The sequence below is a fragment of the Dermatophagoides farinae genome, chromosome 3 (assembly GCF_024713945.1).
Source record: "Dermatophagoides farinae isolate YC_2012a chromosome 3, ASM2471394v1, whole genome shotgun sequence".
NCBI classification, from domain to species: domain Eukaryota; kingdom Metazoa; phylum Arthropoda; class Arachnida; order Sarcoptiformes; family Pyroglyphidae; genus Dermatophagoides; species Dermatophagoides farinae.
Window position 1 is genome coordinate 6,702,102 of NC_134679.1, and position 18,441 is coordinate 6,720,542.

The 18,441-nt window shown below is 32.0% G+C and overlaps 6 protein-coding genes and 1 long non-coding RNA gene across 8 annotated transcripts; 3 read left to right on the forward strand and 4 right to left on the reverse strand.

Annotated features, from left to right (window-relative positions):
* Positions 1 to 86: 86 nt before the first annotated feature.
* On the reverse strand, positions 87 to 3,532 carry LOC124495098 (uncharacterized). The gene is made up of 5 exons (XM_047058424.2): positions 2,614 to 3,532; positions 1,581 to 2,554; positions 1,207 to 1,512; positions 643 to 1,136; positions 87 to 569 (listed from the first exon to the last, which is right to left on the reverse strand). The coding sequence occupies exons 1-5, from the start codon at positions 2,937 to 2,939 to the stop codon at positions 213 to 215; spliced, it is 2,457 nt and encodes an 818-aa protein (XP_046914380.2). The 5' UTR covers positions 2,940 to 3,532; the 3' UTR covers positions 87 to 212.
* A 1,019-nt stretch (positions 3,533 to 4,551) lies between these two features.
* Positions 4,552 to 6,480, forward strand: LOC124495131 (uncharacterized). Its single transcript, XM_047058465.2, has 5 exons — positions 4,552 to 5,423; positions 5,490 to 5,623; positions 5,683 to 5,762; positions 5,881 to 5,979; positions 6,076 to 6,480. The coding sequence occupies exons 1-5, from the start codon at positions 5,070 to 5,072 to the stop codon at positions 6,249 to 6,251; spliced, it is 843 nt and encodes a 280-aa protein (XP_046914421.1). The 5' UTR covers positions 4,552 to 5,069; the 3' UTR covers positions 6,252 to 6,480.
* On the reverse strand, positions 6,360 to 9,177 carry Pp2A-29B (Protein phosphatase PP2A regulatory subunit A). The gene is made up of 3 exons (XM_047058442.2): positions 7,179 to 9,177; positions 7,016 to 7,122; positions 6,360 to 6,956 (listed from the first exon to the last, which is right to left on the reverse strand). The coding sequence occupies exons 1-3, from the start codon at positions 8,730 to 8,732 to the stop codon at positions 6,857 to 6,859; spliced, it is 1,761 nt and encodes a 586-aa protein (XP_046914398.2). The 5' UTR covers positions 8,733 to 9,177; the 3' UTR covers positions 6,360 to 6,856.
* LOC124494850 (uncharacterized protein NKAPD1) lies at positions 9,061 to 10,834 on the forward strand. Its single transcript, XM_075729501.1, has 2 exons — positions 9,061 to 9,183; positions 9,248 to 10,834. The coding sequence occupies exons 1-2, from the start codon at positions 9,106 to 9,108 to the stop codon at positions 9,641 to 9,643; spliced, it is 474 nt and encodes a 157-aa protein (XP_075585616.1). The 5' UTR covers positions 9,061 to 9,105; the 3' UTR covers positions 9,644 to 10,834.
* On the reverse strand, positions 9,786 to 11,607 carry LOC124495151 (uncharacterized). The gene has a single exon (XM_047058489.2). It carries the CDS (start codon positions 11,605 to 11,607, stop codon positions 10,165 to 10,167), a length of 1,443 nt encoding a protein of 480 aa, XP_046914445.2. The 3' UTR covers positions 9,786 to 10,164.
* A 1,241-nt stretch (positions 11,608 to 12,848) lies between these two features.
* LOC124495145 (uncharacterized) lies at positions 12,849 to 14,536 on the forward strand. Its single transcript, XM_047058482.2, has 7 exons — positions 12,849 to 13,326; positions 13,388 to 13,449; positions 13,522 to 13,584; positions 13,646 to 13,723; positions 13,792 to 13,908; positions 13,974 to 14,202; positions 14,260 to 14,536. The coding sequence occupies exons 1-7, from the start codon at positions 13,313 to 13,315 to the stop codon at positions 14,339 to 14,341; spliced, it is 645 nt and encodes a 214-aa protein (XP_046914438.1). The 5' UTR covers positions 12,849 to 13,312; the 3' UTR covers positions 14,342 to 14,536.
* A 461-nt stretch (positions 14,537 to 14,997) lies between these two features.
* LOC124495164 (uncharacterized) lies at positions 14,998 to 18,004 on the reverse strand. 2 transcript variants are annotated; one of them, XR_006959262.2, is made up of 3 exons: positions 17,248 to 18,004; positions 16,322 to 17,177; positions 14,998 to 16,255 (listed from the first exon to the last, which is right to left on the reverse strand). It is a non-coding gene; the product is annotated as an uncharacterized LOC124495164 (long non-coding RNA). The 2 variants fall into 2 exon arrangements; XR_012832137.1 differs by having other exon boundaries at positions 16,322 to 18,004.
* Positions 18,005 to 18,441: the final 437 nt, after the last annotated feature.

Sequence of the window (18,441 nt, forward strand, 5' to 3'; positions counted from 1 at the left end):
AATTTTCTTTTCGTTATTTTTCAATCGAGTTCTTTCTTCTTCAAATTTCCTGTCCACATACAGGAAAATAAAAGTATAAGTCAAAGTTTTTAATGAAAAAATAAAAATCAAATGTATCATTTATTTATATGAGAAAAAATGAGATTTTTTAAAAAATGAATTATCAAGGGAATGTGTGTTTTGGACTGGTGGTTTGTTTGTAGAAATTGAAATTAGAAAAAATTACTGAATCTTTGATAGACAAAAATAAGGCAGGCAATTTGTAGGAAAAACATAGAAACCAATTTCATTGATGAACTACATGAAATACCGGTATGTGTAATTTGAAATTTTATTTGATCCAGTGATTGGCAGGCAATTTCTTTACATGGCATCGATGATGTTCGTTCTTTGCCCCAAATAGTGAAATAAAATGGACTACAAGAACGTACGCTATGATCTTCGCATGGATTACTCCATTCAATCGTTTCTTCTGATCCGGCTGCAATTTCTTTACAATATTCTGCACGTTCACGAGGTGGAAATTCACGATCAAAACAATATTTGATTGAACCATCAACAGCGCGAACCTGATTTATTTTAAATGGGAAAATGAGTGAAATTTTTTTTTATCATAAAATATTAGAATTGAATTAAACTAACCTTGAATTCAATGCCATAACTTTTGAGAAAATACTCGGGATACATTGCCCATTGTTGTTTGAAACCGGGACTGACATGTCTTGTCATCACAGAGTTTTGTGATGGTTTTTCATAACATTTTTCATAGATAATTTGTGCTGGATTTTCACAAATTTTTTTCTCAAAATTTGTTCCAACTTGTGTTTGTGTTGTGCCCACTATATCTTTGCTTTTATCGGGTAGAATATCGACAAAATTTTTCTGATCATTTGAAATGATCAAATATCGGACATCTTGATTATCCTCTTTAAGCGATTCTTTATACCAATTATAGTCATCCAAATCTTTTGAATCGGTGGGCATTTTTAGTGTATCATAATCAACGATTATAACATTGATCGATGCCATATCATTCAATGATTTTCGTTTTCCATTCCAATATCTATAATTTGAAATGGTCTGATTCAATTCTTTGAAGAATTTTCCAAAATTACTTTGTGCCGAAAACATTAAATCTATTTGGATTTGAAAACAAGAATATATTACCAAAAAATTTCAATTATTCAATCTGAATCTATATCTTACTATCTTGTTGAAAGGCACAGGATACAGATCCAATATTGGTAGAATTGAAAATCAAAGCAGCTAGTGGCCAACCACCAGGACCATTTGGCATTTGAACCATATTTTTGTTGCTATTCGAATTAACAAAAACGGAAATTGTTCCAGCGTATCTGCCAATTTTATTCACTTTCGAGATGATATCATCAACAATTTGTGCAGTTTTATTCAGATTTTCTTGTTTAGGATCAAGAACGAAAATTAAATCCGATGGCGTTTCGCATGGTGCATTTTGATCCAAAGTAGTGGGTCTTGTACGGCAAATATCGGCTAAATTAATTGAGTGAGAGAATTAATTTCATTAAATTCTCATACCCATAATCAGTGATCATATTTACTTTGTGTTTGTGATGCTCTATCCAAAATGGAAGAGAATGAATTTGTTCTAGGATTCATTCCTTCCATGTCTTGCAAAAATCGATAAATCCTGGCATAAGTATCGATTTCATTGTTTAGATCACTCTGTGGTGGTTTTTCAACACTACGATCACAATAGCTTACGCCAAGATCTTGATTTTTACCACTTCTTGAATGAGGAACCGAATAATAAGATCGAAGTATGTTACTTAATCTCGTATTGGTTGAATCAAATTTTCGTAAATGTTTTCCAATAATATAGCCATCAAGTGCACCACGAATTTGAGCTAATGAACCACGATTAGAGAATCGTAATTTAATGATTGAAGAAATTGAATCCTTGATAGCATAATGATTACAACAGGGTTCATCAATCCATTCACCGGTAACACCATAAATAAGTTTTTCATTAAATCTATCATTATTGGTCGATTCGTAAAATACGGCTGTACCGGGCATATTGGCTAATGTTGTTGCAAGGAAAGGATCTTTGAATGAAACTTGTTCTTTAAATCCATGGGCAATTTTAACACCATCGGTAAGCGGATTTTTTGTTAGACCAGACACAATACCGATCAACACTTTTGATGGTGCAATAGCTTCAAGACTATTTTGTCGAAATGTTACAACACCTTTTTCCTTGATAGAATATTGAGCGTTAGCAAAATTTCCTACGGTTCCTGCTCTGCTATTGCTGTTGTCATATGGTTGATCAAAAACATAAACACCTCTTCGATAACGATTGTTCATCATTCGATCGGTAGTGTTAAGAAAAAAATGTGAAAACATGTTTAGCATTGTACACAGTTCTTGTTCGCTATATATTGAGTCGGGAAAATAGTAATCCGTTTCCACTAGTGTACTTAGACCAAGAATTTTCGTATCAATTTCTAAACGTTTTTGAACAACCGAAGTGAATTCTAATTCATTGAAATCAATATCGTCCAGATGAAATCTTACAAAAAAATATTTGAAAAAATTTTATCATTGATTGATATTTTAAAAAGAAATTACCTTTGCAAAATTAATCGAGCAACATCTTCGGGATTTTTAAATTTTGATAGAATCGTATCGGTAGTATTGGATAGCCAATCTTCCAGACGTTCAATATAATCGATTAATGTTTCCATACTTTGACTTGATGGTCGTGTATTTAGTGAATGAGGTTTATAGATGCAATCTTGTATGAATGAACTCATTTGACCTTTGTCAGCCATATATGCATGTTTATTTCGTATTAATGTCATTCCAGGTGGTACTGAATGCTGTTGACCAAACGATTGACCACATATTGTGATTAGAACAATGAATAAAATTTGAAATAATTTATTTGAAAACATTGTGAATTGTGAATTTAATATGAAAAACAAACAAAAACTAATCGAAAAATTTTCAATAATAAGGCACAATCATTGAGACATTAAAAAAAAATAGGTGCGACTCATAAAAAAAATGAAATTCAATTTTTTTTTATTTTTTTTGAAAATTTATCGCACATACAACAACGAAAAGAATAAAATGATGATGATGATTGACGACGATGGTTAATAATAATAATGGAGCAAACAATCATCAGAGGCATAGACCAATCAAACATCTCACCATCATCATCATCATCATCAATATCATCCAAATAGATGCGATAAGATTAGCCAAAAAAAATGATCAAAAGATTTTTTTTTCCATTTTTTTTCATATATTTGAAATAATGGAGATTGATCAAAAAAAATGATGGTGTGGATACCGAGAGATCACCATGCCGACCAAAAATCATCATCAACGATAAAATTGAACAACAACAACAGCAACAAAAAACAAACAATTTTTTGAGAGGTGGAAAACCATCACCAAAAAAAAAAGAAGAAGAAATTAATATTGTTATTGTTATAATAAACTGATGTCAACATTTTTAGCGGATGTTCTCAATGAACTTAAATCATTGTATTATATTATTGCAACCAGAACGATATACCAAATATATATGATTAATAACAAACACAGTGTAGAAGCCAACTTGGAAAAGAGAAATAAAATAACCAGAAATTTTTTTTTTTCACTCTTTCACTTTTCTACCTTTTGCATATTATAATTCAAAATCCAAACCTAAACTCACGATCAATTCAAATGAAATGAAATGAATCATCATGATGAATGAATAAACCAAACCAAATCAAATATCAACAAAATAGTCATAACAAATATACAAATTTTTAAATCAGGAAATCGTTGACGCAAACACACACACACACATACAAAGACACGAACATATAAACATCGAAACACACACACACACACACATTTGAAAGGTAAATATCATTTTCATTCATTCTCATCACCATCACAAATGACAAATAAACAGACAATCGCAATGGTTTCCGTTTCCTATAATCATAGAAATTTGTAATAATTAATCAATCAATTGATGATACATTATCATTATTGTTTGTTCAATAACGACGATAAAAAACAACAGCAAAATATCTTACCCAAAGAACACCGAGACAACTAAATGTATCGATGATAATAAACCAAAACTGTCATCCAAATATAGCTAGGCAACCAGAAGAAAAAAAAATTATTTTCATTTGTATTGATTGATGATTTTATCCCAACAAAAAAAAATGATGATTAAATTTGGTTTCATTTTTCTGGAATTTTTTGCTTTATTATCCGGGTGGTTGTAAACAAATAAAAAAAAACAACAACAACAACATTGCATTTAAGAAGATATGAAAAAAAAAATTGCAATCAAACAACAAAAGATCAAACCTTTTTCTAATCATCATAATTATTTGTTCTAACCAATCTGTATTTCAATGGTTGCATCTTATCAGAAACAAACAAAAAGTTTATTGCAAATGAAAAACAATAAAAAAAAAATTTTTCACTCACTTACTCACCAAAAAAAAAAAAAAAAGAATTGATTTATGATTATATGTGTTCTTTCAAATGATGATAAACAATAATAATTTGACTTAACCTTGTATATATACACAACACGAGTACAAAAACACGATTGAAAACAAAAACAAATGTATAATTTCGGATCAATCACATTGTAACATATTGGACATTGGTATTTAATCTTTTTGAATGAAAAGTTGCCTTGAAATGAAAAAAAATATATTGTCCGTTGTTGTTCATCACGACACAAGATGAACAAAAAAAAATGAAACAATTAGAAATTTGTCAATTCGAATGACTGAATGAATGAATGATTGATTGATTGATTGAGATTTACGATTCATTTATAAAGATTTGAGCACCGACACACACACACACACATGTCGTTTGACCTTATTGATTTAGGATTTGGATTCGATTGTCTGACCAAATGTCGATGACATCATATGACATGTTTTTGGCTCTTTTTCTTCATTATTTTGTGACACTTGATCATTTTGATAGCTAGTTTCTATATAAATAAAAGATTTCGAACATTGGGCATTTAATATCACAACAAACTGGTCATGATGGTGGTGAATTCATTTGTTAAAGTGAAAATTTTCATATTCATTTCCATAATGAATACAGCGATGGGACAATTAAGGAGAAATTCCTATCAAACCATTCAACAACCGAATCAAAATCTATTTTCATCTTCAACATTGTCAATTGTACCAACATCTGTATTTGGAAGGAACTTTTTCCAGCCACAATCATTGAATTCAAATCCATCAACTACAACTACAAATGTATTCAATGACCGTGCAACGATTCTGTATAGGCCACAAACATCAGTTATTTTAAATGATGGCCAAGTGAAACAAGGAGAATGTCCTAAAACAAGACCAGCTGGAAATGGATATTATACATTCAAACAGGTAACTCCAGTGTATGTGTTTGTGTGAATTCATTGAAATGATAAATTCCTTTTTTCCATTTCCAAGTATGAAGGCATTTGGTACAAACGATATAGAAGCCGTGTACGATCAGGCGAACCATTTTTCAAATGTGCATGGATCGATTACATTGATCAAGGCGATAACCACATATTCATTATGGATAATCTACAAAATAATCGGTAAGATGGTTGTTGCAAACATTTGTAAAATTAAATAAACAACAATTGAAACAAATTAGAACGGGTGATTGGTTTCGACAGAATGCCACTACAGAGGTATGGCCAAATGATCCAACAACGTGGACTAGTACATTATCAAGTAAGTTTGTTTGCTCGTTTGTTTTTTTTTTTTTTTTTTTTTTTTTTGGCGGATTGAAATGAATTTATTTTGTCTATACCATCAACATCATAAAACACACACACAAACACTCAAAAAGATGGCGTCCGTTTCGACACGCATCTAATCTATTACGATGGCAACTTAGGTGTGGCCGTAATCTATAGCTGTTCACCAACATCGGATAATGGTCACCAAGGTAAAAAAAAAACAACAACAAAATCTTTTTAACCTCTATCTAATTAATCCCTTCTATCAAATCGATTAATCAATCAATCAATCAATCATTTATTAGGTATTGGCAATATTTACACACGATCACCGACAACACCTTTATCAAAATCTTATGTTGATTTTCTGTTTGACATTTTCTATCAAAATGGAATATATGATACATTACCATTACATTATGTTGATCAGGATAATTGTATGGGTGAAAATTTGCCCAAACCAAGATTCAGTATGATTTAATTATTGATTGTGATTCATGGAAACAAACAAGATACAATAAACAAACAATAATAATAAAACGAGCTTTGTCCAAAATCGAATGAATAAAAATCAAAAACAATAACAAGGTTCCGGTCAAATTTGGACAAAAGTGTTGCCCTCTTTTATTCAAACCAAATACTTTTTATTGTGACAATTTATTTCATGTATAAAATAAAGAAAGACTATGAATATGAATATTCAAATTTTCTAATTGTTTTTTTGTTTGTTTGTTAGCCTACAATAATTGATAATAAATTTTTGTAGAAGGGGTATCCATTATAGTTTGTTCATCGATGGGAACGATAACTGGGAACAATCGCATGCACATATAGTATGGTCTGTTTCTGCAAACTTGTAGTCTGATTGGATCCCACAACAAAAAAACAACGATAACCCATTAGAATATTATTTACAATGTCTCAAAATTAGGTTTTGGTTTTGTTAATGTTATAATTAAAGGGATTTTTATTATTTTGTTTCATCGTGTGATTATCGATGTGTGTGTAAGTGAATGAAAATATTATAATTTTTTTTAAATGATGCAAATTTCAAAATTTTTGTCCAATAAAGATCCATATAATAATTTATAATGAACGAAGTCCTTCATCAGCATAATATCGAACATCATTATCGCTATCGTTGATTAATTTTTCCAAACAAGGTTTAATTTGACTTTGAGTCACACTAGAAACATACATAGACGATATTAATTGATAATTTTTGAAACACAAAACAAAACTCACTTTCTATCTAATTCGGCTCCCAATAATTTCAATGTTTTGGCCACATTGAATCGAACATTCGGCACGGAATCAGTACTCAAACGTAAAACCGTTGGTAACATTGATTTCTACAAAACAAAATTCGGTTAGAATCAACAAAATTGATTTGATATGAACAACTTACAATTATAATATCAGGTCCACAGACTGAAGCCAAAACATTGATACTGAAAAGAAAAGTCATACGATGAAGATAATTTGGATCGGTTGCCATTGATAATATTTTTGGTATGACCGTTTTTTGTGCCCATTCGGCTCCGAATTTTTCCACCAATTTTTTAAGATTTAATGTTGCAGCCTCACGAATAGCAAAAACTTGATCCACAAGCCAGCCCATACAAAGGGAATTGAGTTTTTCCTCGAAAAATTCCACACCAAGTTGTCCAGCTAATAGGGGCATATATTGAATGATGGCTAATCGAACACGCCATTTACTATCTTCAGCCAATTCAACAATAGCCGGTAATAATGATTGACTCAATTGTTGTACACCGATAACTTCATTAACACAATCCAATTTAGAAATAACATTCAAACGAACTTCGGGACATTCATCTTTCAACATGGATAGAAAAATCGGCAACAATTGTTCGATGGTATTTTGTTCACCAACTATCGGTGATAGACCCATGATGACACCGGCCAATGCTGTTTTAACATGTTGATTAGGATCGATAACCAATTCTTTAATACATGGTAATATCTGTGTCATGATAATTTGTTCTCTAGAATCCGCAGGCAAATTCTGGCAAAAATCTTTGACTTTTTGTGCAGCGGCAGCACGAACTTCAGCTTCTGGATCTTTCAATAAATTTTGAAATGCTTGAACTAATTCACTTTTTGTAATTTCAGGTCCAACAACATTTTGTATGTCAGTGAATCTATCGGCAACCATATAACGAACACGCCATGATTTATCTTCGGAAGCTTGTTTCAAAAATTGTATCATATGCATCTCGATATCTTCATGAGTCAATAGACCAGCAATGGCAATCGAATCTTCAACCGCCAATAAACGAACAGAATCTTGATCATCGTTTAGAAATTTTGACCACAATGGTATGATTTCTGATTTGACATATTCGGGTTCCAAAACGACAGCAAATTCACCCAATTTGTTGGCAGCATTACGGCGTACCATTGGCGTATCATCATCACAAAGTATACGAAAATATCCTCGAAGATCGGCTTTAACCTGATTAGAAACACGTGGATAAACGACGCTGAATAAGCCACATGCACTACAACGAGAAGTGAACCAATCACCATCTGCCAAACGTTTTACCAATGGAACAAAATATTCTTCAAGATCATGCGAGGAATGATCATTGGCTACAATTCTAAGTGATTCGATAGCTTTTTCACGGACAAACGTCTCTTCCACCATGGCAAGACCTTCAAGCGGTGCCAAAAGAACATGAGCAAATTCGGGCCCACCAACCAATTTGGTAAATTGACCAAATTGTTCGGCCAATGCAACAAGAACTTCATCTTCATCATAGATTGTATCAGCCAAAAATGGAATCAATTCCGTACGGGTACGTTCCACACCCAATGCTAATGCAATGGTGGATAATTTTCGAATCGAATTAAGACGTACCTGAACATCTTCATTTCGTAGTTCATCAATCAATACGGCTATTGGATAGAGGCTTTCTTCATTGCTCACTTCAGCCATTATGGTTATTATGTGGTGGGTAATCAAGACGACAAGTAAATCTGATTAGCGAACAAAATAATAAAACTTTACTTTATGATTGAAAATTTGGATATATTTATGAAACGAGAGACAAAAAACCAATTGTGATGAGAAACCAACCGACTCCTTCACCGCCAATATATTGGCAACACACAACACTCAACACTTGCATTTTTTTTTTACTTTTCAATGTTCTCACTCGAACGACTATATCGACGCTTGATAGGTCAATTTTGTTGTTGTTGTGGAAATAGTCATCAAAAAAATTATCATGCGAGAATTTGATGATTTTTTTGAAAATTTCATTATCATTTCAAAATTTTGAAAATAACCCATTCGAATTCACACAATCATGACATCAAAATACGTTTCTGAAGCGGGTAAAACACTACTTAGAAATACTATTCAATCAACCGATTTTCAAAACAGAGTATGTGCAAACAAATCAAATTTTATTTTTGTAAATTATCAATTAAAAAATTTTTTTTTGTCAGAAAAAAGAAGAAGATCTCATGTGGAAATTGCGTAATGTATCGCGAAAACGAAAATTAAATGATGATGATGATGAAAAATTTGGGAATGAACAAAATTATGACCATAATAATCAACATCAATGTTGTTCGAGCAAAAAACCGCAAAATAATTGGCTGAAAAAATTGATGAATGCCGAGTCCAAACAGCCAGAACGATGGGGACACGATGGCTATAAAGAATTATATCCAGAAGAATTTTCATCCGATAATAATGATGAATCGAATAATGATAATTACAGCAATAAGAAAAAACGTCGAAAAAAATCGAAAAAGAAAAAACCGAAAATTGTTGAATCGAAAACCAGTAAGAAGAAAAAGAAATCGCGAAAGAAGAAAAAGAAAAAGATGAAACAATGAAAATATGATGATTTCATCTTTATTATTTTAAAATAATTTTTGGTTGTGAAAATTATTTGTTTGTATTTATATACATCATATATAAACAATCTCCTTAATTATCTGTGATGATGGCATTACAAAAATTCATTCACACATTAAATTTTCATCATCATTTTTTATTATCAAATTTATTGGCAAAAGAACAAATATTTGTAAAAAGACAATTTTAATTTCAATTTATTTCTATCACTTATTTTGTCAAGTTTGTAGTTTGTAGTTTTGTTGTTGTTGTTGTTGTTGTGGTTATTGTCCAAAAAAAAGAAAAGTATTCAATTGTGAAGGCCATAAATGAAGAATATTATGTGATGTAAAATTCAAACAATCAAGCAAATCGACAAGTTGACTATGCAATTGTGTTGATACGATGATGAATTGTCAGAATTTCGCTTTTTTTTTAGATATAAAACCGTGTGGCGGATGTATGGATGATGATGATGATGATAATGAATTTTCAAAAAAATATGAAAATAAATTTTTGTTCAATCAGAATTTACATTAACATTCGACATAATAGCTGGATTATGATTGTTATTATTAGTTAAAGCATTATTATTATTATTATTATTAATAGCAACGACAGCAATAGGATTGACATTGACATTGTTCGTTGTCGTTGATACAGCGGCAGCAGCAGCCGCTGTAGCTACAGCCGCAACAACGGCAGCATTTGCGGTAACAGCACTTGAACGATTATTACTTAATAATGCTAATGTTTCCGGAGTGGCATGGGCTTTCAATATCTGTATATCGGATTCCAATTCTTTAATACGTTCTTTAAGCACATCAACTTCTTCACGTACAGCAAACATTAAATGCGATTTGACCAGATCCATTGCTTGTTCAATTTTATTATCGATTGCTACTTCAGATTGATCGGGATTCATTTGGCCACCAGATACTGTGCCTGTTTGACAATTTTGATCTTGTAATAATACCGATTGTTCCAATTGTTCATTCGGTGTAATTTTATTAGCCGGTACATGTTTCGATATATTGATTGTATTTTGATTTTCGTCATTATAATCAAAACAAGTCCATCTTCCACGTGTATATGGTTGTGATGAAACTAATTTTACAACTTTAAAACGATGTCTCATTTCAGTATCTTCAGTATTTGTTACCATCGCCGTCGTCGGTGGCTGTTGGATTGGTTGTTGTTGTTGTTGTTGATTATTATTATTTGGATTGGTCGTTATTACAGTTGTTGCTGTCAGCGGTAATGTTGTTGTTGTTTTGGTTGTTAACGATGATTCGTTTGTCACTATCGTCGTTGGTAATAATGATGATGGTGATGATATATTAGGATTGGCAACTACCACAACCGATGTATTCGAATTGATCGCTATTGTATTATTAGGATTATTATTCACATTTTGATTTTGATTTGATTGTGGTTGATGATGATCATTATTTATACCACCACTACTAATAATGACATGGCTAATAATGTTGTCTGTTGTTGTTGTTGTTGTGGTGGTGTTGTTGTTGTTTGTATTACTATCGATGATAGTCATATTATTATTTTGATTTGTAAGTTGTTGTTGTTGTTGTTGTTGTTGATGGCGATGATGCTGATGATGATGATGATGATGATGATGTTGGTGGTGGTGTGGATGCGTATTATGATGATGATGATGATTAGGCGGAGGAGTATGATGCTGCTGTTGTTGTTGTTGAGGATGATGATTAAGAGTATGAATGGTATTTGTAGCAGCTATATCAACAATATCATTATTATTGATATTTGCGGCAGAAGTTTCCATAATAACGGCGGTAGTAGTATTATTTTCTATTGCGGCAATATTAAAATCGGTTGACATGGCATTACCGTTATTAATATTGCCATTTGTACCGTTGTTGTTGCTACTATTATCGTTGTTGGTATTTTGAATGCCTGTTGCTTGGGTTGTTTGCATCATCATAACAAAAAAAAATAATTTTTCTCAACTTTCGTGTGTGTCAGATTTCTTTTTGGTGCATTTTTTTCTCACTTTTTCATTCAATGATTGTATAGTCATTTAAGCCATTTATGTACAAAACACACACACACACACACAACACAATGAGTGAGTAGGAGAAAGAAGAGAATTGTTTTGTGACAAAAAATGTTAAAATATTGATTTATTCAAGTGCAAGTGTTTTTTGATTTGTTTTGCTGTTGTTTTTGTTTTCGCCGAGTATATATATTGTATTATGCACAAACACACACAACACACACGAGATTATATCCGGATGTGACGATTACTATTTGAAATATATATTGTTTATTATTATATATGATGGTTGAATCGATGATTGAATATAGTCATTTTTTTCGAAAACAAAAAAAAAACTTTAAATCATATCACATATATAAAAAAAATTGGTTAAAAATGAAAAAAATAATTCATTGTTGAAGCATCAGAATTGATTCGAAATCCCACTTACCATCATCATGTTGAAAAATATCCAATTGAATTGCAACAATGTTCAATTATAACTAACTGCAGCAGCAGCAACCGCAACAACAGCAAAAAAAAATTGTGTAATTCGTTAAAATGTAAAAGATGTCACATTCAAACAACAATGACAAAATGATGATGATGATGATTATTCTTACTCGTTCTCGTAATGATTAATTATTCATCATATTCATCATCATATTTATTTTGCATGAATATGTCAAAAAATTTTTGCTTCTCAATATATAAGAATTAAGAACAAAAAAGAAACGAGAATGAAAAGAATTCTTTCGAACGTCTACTCTGTTAATCATGCACAGCTATATATATTATGTTTATTCAATTCAATAAAGACGAATAATTTTTCTGTATGACAGTTAATATTCTTTTGTCGTCGTCTTTTGTGTTGGCCGAAATTTCTAAATAAATTCGTCATAAAAATGATGATGATATTCATCTGATGATATAATGAATGAGGAAGATGATGTGTGTCTATCATGTCATACGTATACACTATTTTTTTCTTGTTATTAATGTTTCAATTGTTTTCGTATATCCAAAAGAAAATTCATTGAAATTTAATTGGAACGATAAAAGATTTGAGTCAATCTATAGATTGGATTTTTATTGTATAAATCAGAAAAAATGACCAATTCATATATATAAAAATGATGATAATTAATTGAAAATAAAAAATTATACCGCATAGGCAAACACACACCCAACAACAACAACAACAACAAAAAATTCAGAAAATTTGGTAACGTCATTTTTGAATGAATCTCACACACAAGAATATATGAAATGAAATGTAAAAGGGGTAATCAATTGCCTGTATATATAACGTTGCTATGGAGGAGAGGTATAGGCCAATGAAAGGAAAATTTCTATTGGCACCTGACTCGTTCGGCTGTTATGCTGCTGTTTTGTGTATGTGTGTGTGTGTGTGTGTTGATAATTGAAAAACACGTACACACCAATTTTATATGTGCAGTCACATCACATGATCGAAACGGTTTTTGGATTTGGATGTTTCTATCATTTTTCTTCGTTATGAAAAAATCCCAGAAGAAATTTTGAAATTATATTTCAATTAATAATTCACAATTTTCTCTTCATCTATTCATTTGATTGCCATTTTTATATTCATTGATCATTGTAATTCGTTTTCTGATGACCAGATAATATGGAATCTAAAAGGTATATTGTTGACAAGTTGCCAAAAATTTTAAATTTATAAATTTTCCACCATTTCTCGTAGTCCGGTACGTAAATTGATGAAAACACGATCATCAACAACACACTCATCGCCCAATATTAATGGTATTGATTGATGATTCGAAATTTTTTGACAATCCATAATCATGTTTTGTTTTGTTTTGTTTTTTGAAACAGTAAAAACCGAATCAAAAATACTGAAATCAACAAACAATATAGCCACGTCTGCATCATCAAACGGTATGTATTCAGGAGAATTGTGCAAAATCTACCATTCTTAATTTATTATTATCATCATTAGATGTGGCCAATATAGTGATACAGACCAAATCTAATCCACAAGTTTCATATAGAGTTGTCAATCTCAATCAATCCAATTGTAAGTGTGTTACAACAACTTTTTCAAACATCAATTGATCATTGAAATTTTTTCCAAAAATTTTCCAGCAACATTGTTACAAACTACAACATCATCTACGGGTAACAATGGTCCACAAATATTAGTAATGATGCCCAATAATAATACAAATAATGATAATAATCAGAATACGTTCGTTAAGAAAAGTATGATTGTTTTTCAACATGAAAACAAAAACATTGAATTGATTCAAATTTTAATCAATAATCAGGTGAATCATTTACAGCCCCAAAAAATGTAGCGGATCAAAAACGACGAATGACACATCGTGAAATTGAACGTAGACGTCGTGATAAAATTAATGATTGGATTTATGCATTATCAAAAGAGGTACCGGATTGTGCAACCGATCGTACAAAACAAGGCCAATCAAAAGGTGGAATATTGGCTAAAACGGTTAAATATATCCAGGATTTAAGAGCGGAAAATGTTTCACTACGGTAAATTTGTTGAACCAGATTTTATATTTTCTGATTTTTTTTTCTCACTTCAATTAGTTCGGACGTTGAAAGATTAAAAAGACGTATAACTGATATTGAAGAGGATAGAATTCATTATAAAGACGAAGCTATCGTTTGATGAAACGAACAAAATTCCTGTGTGGCCTTGACAACGTTGTTTATACTTGATATGGATGGATTGTTTTTCACCTGGGCAAATTTTTTCATAAAAACTGTCGAATCATCATCTTATTTGTAGATCAATCCAATATTGGCACTTGTTTCTTGTACATACAATCAAACAAAATGCATCGAATTTCTTATTTAAAAAATGTGTAAATATTTCATGGAAAAACATTATACATTATATTGTAATTAGAAAAAAAAGACGATGACGAATAAGAAAAAAAATCAGATCATATTTAGATATCATTTCTTCCGAAAATTTCTAGACTTGTTCTTTGACAGATCACATCATCGAATGGGTAAAACGGATTTTTTTTTTTTTTGATGATCTTCTATCACCAATATCACTTACAGGAATGGCAGGTCGAAATGTAGCCGGCTTTTCATATGCTTCAAACCATTCACATCGTAATCGTTTAGCCTCATCATATGCTTCAATAATATCAGTACCATATTGTATGACGATTGTATTTTCGAAATATTTTCCTTGTAAATCTGGTTTCTGGATTTGCATTATCGTTATGTATCGTTTTTTCTGGTCTGGAAAATTTTTTTTTTGACTTATCGAATTACTGAATTTTTAAAATTTGTAAATAAAGACAAAAATTATTTTTTTTTTACTTTTTTCGTTTTTATTTATTTTTTTAAAATATAAATTAATTTCGATGTGAGTTGAGTTTATTTTTTTCATTTCCAAATCATAACACAATGTATTAGGAAATTTAGAAAGTACTGTCGTTTTTTGTATATAACTTTTTGGAAATGCCGTCTCAAAAATTTGGTAAAGGTTTTGACATCATGTATGACCTCGATTTATTCTTTGATAACCAGGCTTTAATTCAAAAATAAATTTTTTCCAACTTTGGCTACCGGAAGTGCTAGCCAGCCTCTGGAATTCGACCCATTAAAAATCAAAATTTTAGCCATTTTGATTTTTTGCTCGTGGTGACCCCGACGAAAGAGGTAATGGTCATCTGACCACTCAATGAAAATTCCACATGTCCTGGGAGTTGAAAAAAATTATGAGCGGAATTCTTCCGCAACTCATTTTTTCTAGAGGGCGGGTCAAAATCCGGTCGGCCGCTATCAGCCACTGTGTTATTCCGCCATAGGAAAAATTTAATGAAAGAAAAAACAACAAAAAAATAAGCAAAAAAAAAAAACAAAAAAAAATGATGAATACAACAAAAGAAGAAATTTGCCAAAATTGGCCAAGTGAAATTCACATTCGTCACCTGATGCTTTATTGGTACAAAATGGGCATCAGTGCAACTAGAGCTGCTGTTGAAACCAACGAAGCTTACGAAAACGCTGTGAGTACCCGTACTGTTCAACGGTGGTTTCAGCGATTTCAAGAGGGCGATTTTAACTTGGAGGATCGACCGAGGTCTGGCTGACCTCAACAGATTGATGAAGATAAATTGCTGGAATTGGTGGAAACAAACCCGAGACACACCATCAGTGAATTATTAGAAATTCTCAATTGTTCCAGTGCGACAGTTTTTAATCATCTTCATTCATTGGGGAAGAAAAGCAGAATGGGTAGTTGGACGCCCCACAATTTGTCCGAAGTCAACCTTGGACAACGTGTAATGATTTGCACTTCATTGTTGCTGAAACATAGAGTTGATCCGTTTTTCAACCGAATGATAACTGGTGACGAAAAGTCGGGTCATTGTCGTAATGGAAAAAGGGCTGGTCTTTCTGGTCAATTGCCAATTTGAATCGCTCCAGTTGTTGGCAAGACTTCCGCTGTTATCGTTTGGCTCGACTCAAGAAGCTCATGGTGAACCAATAACAATACTTTCTTCTGGTGAAGCTTTGGCCTGGGCGTCGGAACTGGTGGCTGTCCTGGGGTTAGCCATTGCTGGTGACATTATCGTAAAGAATCTGATAAATTCATGATCAATAATCGAATGACAAACACACAAACCTTTAGCGGAGCTCGATTATTACGAGAATCATCCATTATATGGGAAAGATTTTCTTTTATTCTCACTGATTGTTTGATAATTGATTATGTGTTATTTTTTTCAGATTGATGATGATGAAATCAAAAAAAAATGAACAAAGAAAATATTCAGTGGAAAAGAAGTCGCCACTGTGCGTATAAAAGAAACCACAAATTAAGTGGAAATAAATCATGGCAATAAAAAATTTCATCAGTATCCTTTTTCTCTAGAATCAGTCACTCTCACCCCTGTGCCGCTACACAAAAATTGTTCACAAATCAGTGGCAACAAAAAAAGGTTGAGAATTTGAGAATGACTGCTCTAGAATGTAGCGCTGATTCAATATAACGCAATTACACAAGCAGCTAAATTTTTGCGTTGGAGCAGGCCAGCTGAGGCTTTGATGTCTCGTAGTATATGAACGGTTAATGTGATCTAGCTTTTTAGCCACATAAATCATTCCATGTTGCAATGCTGGTGTAGGAAGGTACACACTTATTTTATCGAAAGATTTCCCTTAAAACATTAATTAATTGTCAGAGCAAAAGCCAATACGACAGGAAATCGTCCACGCACCAATTTAAATGGTAGCTTAAGATCTCGATCGTTTTGCTGCCAAATGAATCATAGCCTCCTTGTCAATATTCGAGCTTCAATGCTGCGTCTATTTACAAATAAACGCGTGCCATTTAGCAAACCACTTTGTGGTTCAATATTGCGACTGAACATGATAATCGATCCAATGTTTAATCCAAGTTTGTGTCTATAGATTCTATAGGATAACCTTGTGGGTTCATCGCATGAAGACACTCAACATTGAATCTTAAATGCTCTTTTCTTTATTTTAAATGAAAAAAATTATCAGGTATTTTAGGTATAATCAGGTTAAATAACCGAAATAACTTACCAACCGATGAGTAGATCATAGATCACAGGAACAAAAACAAAAAAAATCATTCAAATGAATGCAGTCTTCAGGCAAGATTTCATCATCAAATACACACTCACACAGGCACACAAAATGAAAATCACGTGTGACATATGTATTATCACAATAATCAATTCGAAAAATTCGAATTCGAACTCTTTCTATGTTCTATTGAAGGACTGCACCATCTATTGGATGCAAAATCTGCAGCAAAGTGTGCTGAGCTAGAACAATGAAAAAAAGCTTTGTCAAAGCTACATACCACAGAATGCGTTTCTTTGGAAGCGACTTCTACTTCTGAGCTGGACGAACTGTTTCAGCGGCATTCAAAAGTTTTCCCCACGGTTGTAGGTCAAAATCCCGAAAACAAAAACCCCGAAAACCGAAACACCGAAACCAAATGACCAAAAACAAAAACCCCGAAAACCGAAACACCGAAACCAAATGACCGAAAACAAAAACCCCGAAAAAAAATTTAGCCAACTGCTTTCGTGTTTTTGCTGAGCCACACTGTTGCTGTGATTCGACCTTGAACATAACGCACATTTCTTGTTTCTGTTGTCCTGCTGTGATGGTGTCGATACGATGAGCGTTGTTGTTGTTGGTTTACTCGTTTTGCCTCAAGAGTTTGAAGTTGAGTCATTTTGTTGATTATTATCACGCATGATTTGCAGAATTTTGTTCTTGAATACTCGGTTTATATTCTTTGTCCAATGTTTGGTTGTTGTGGATAGGTCCAAATGTGATATTCAGAGCGTTGATAATGTTTTGGATTGAGAAAAATAAAATAAAGCAGTTAGTTTATTGTGGTTTTTTAAAAATTTCATATATAGAATTAATATTCTATTGTTATAAGTAATAATATAGTAATTAATTATTTACAACATCCCCCCCAAAATTAAAGACGTCTTTGATGATAATTTCTTTAGTTTTTTGTTTAAATGGTTTTGTAAGAAAATCACTCAGCTGTTTTTCACCAGGAATATATACAATTTTACATTCATTTCGATTTAAATTATCTAGAACATATTCTCTTCTAATATCTATATGTTTAGAATGTCTTTGTGGTCCATCTTTAAAAATTTTCATTGCAGACTGATTATCAGTTTTAATTACAAAACATGGTCTTTTGAACTCTATATCATTGATTAATCTGCTTATCCATAAACATTC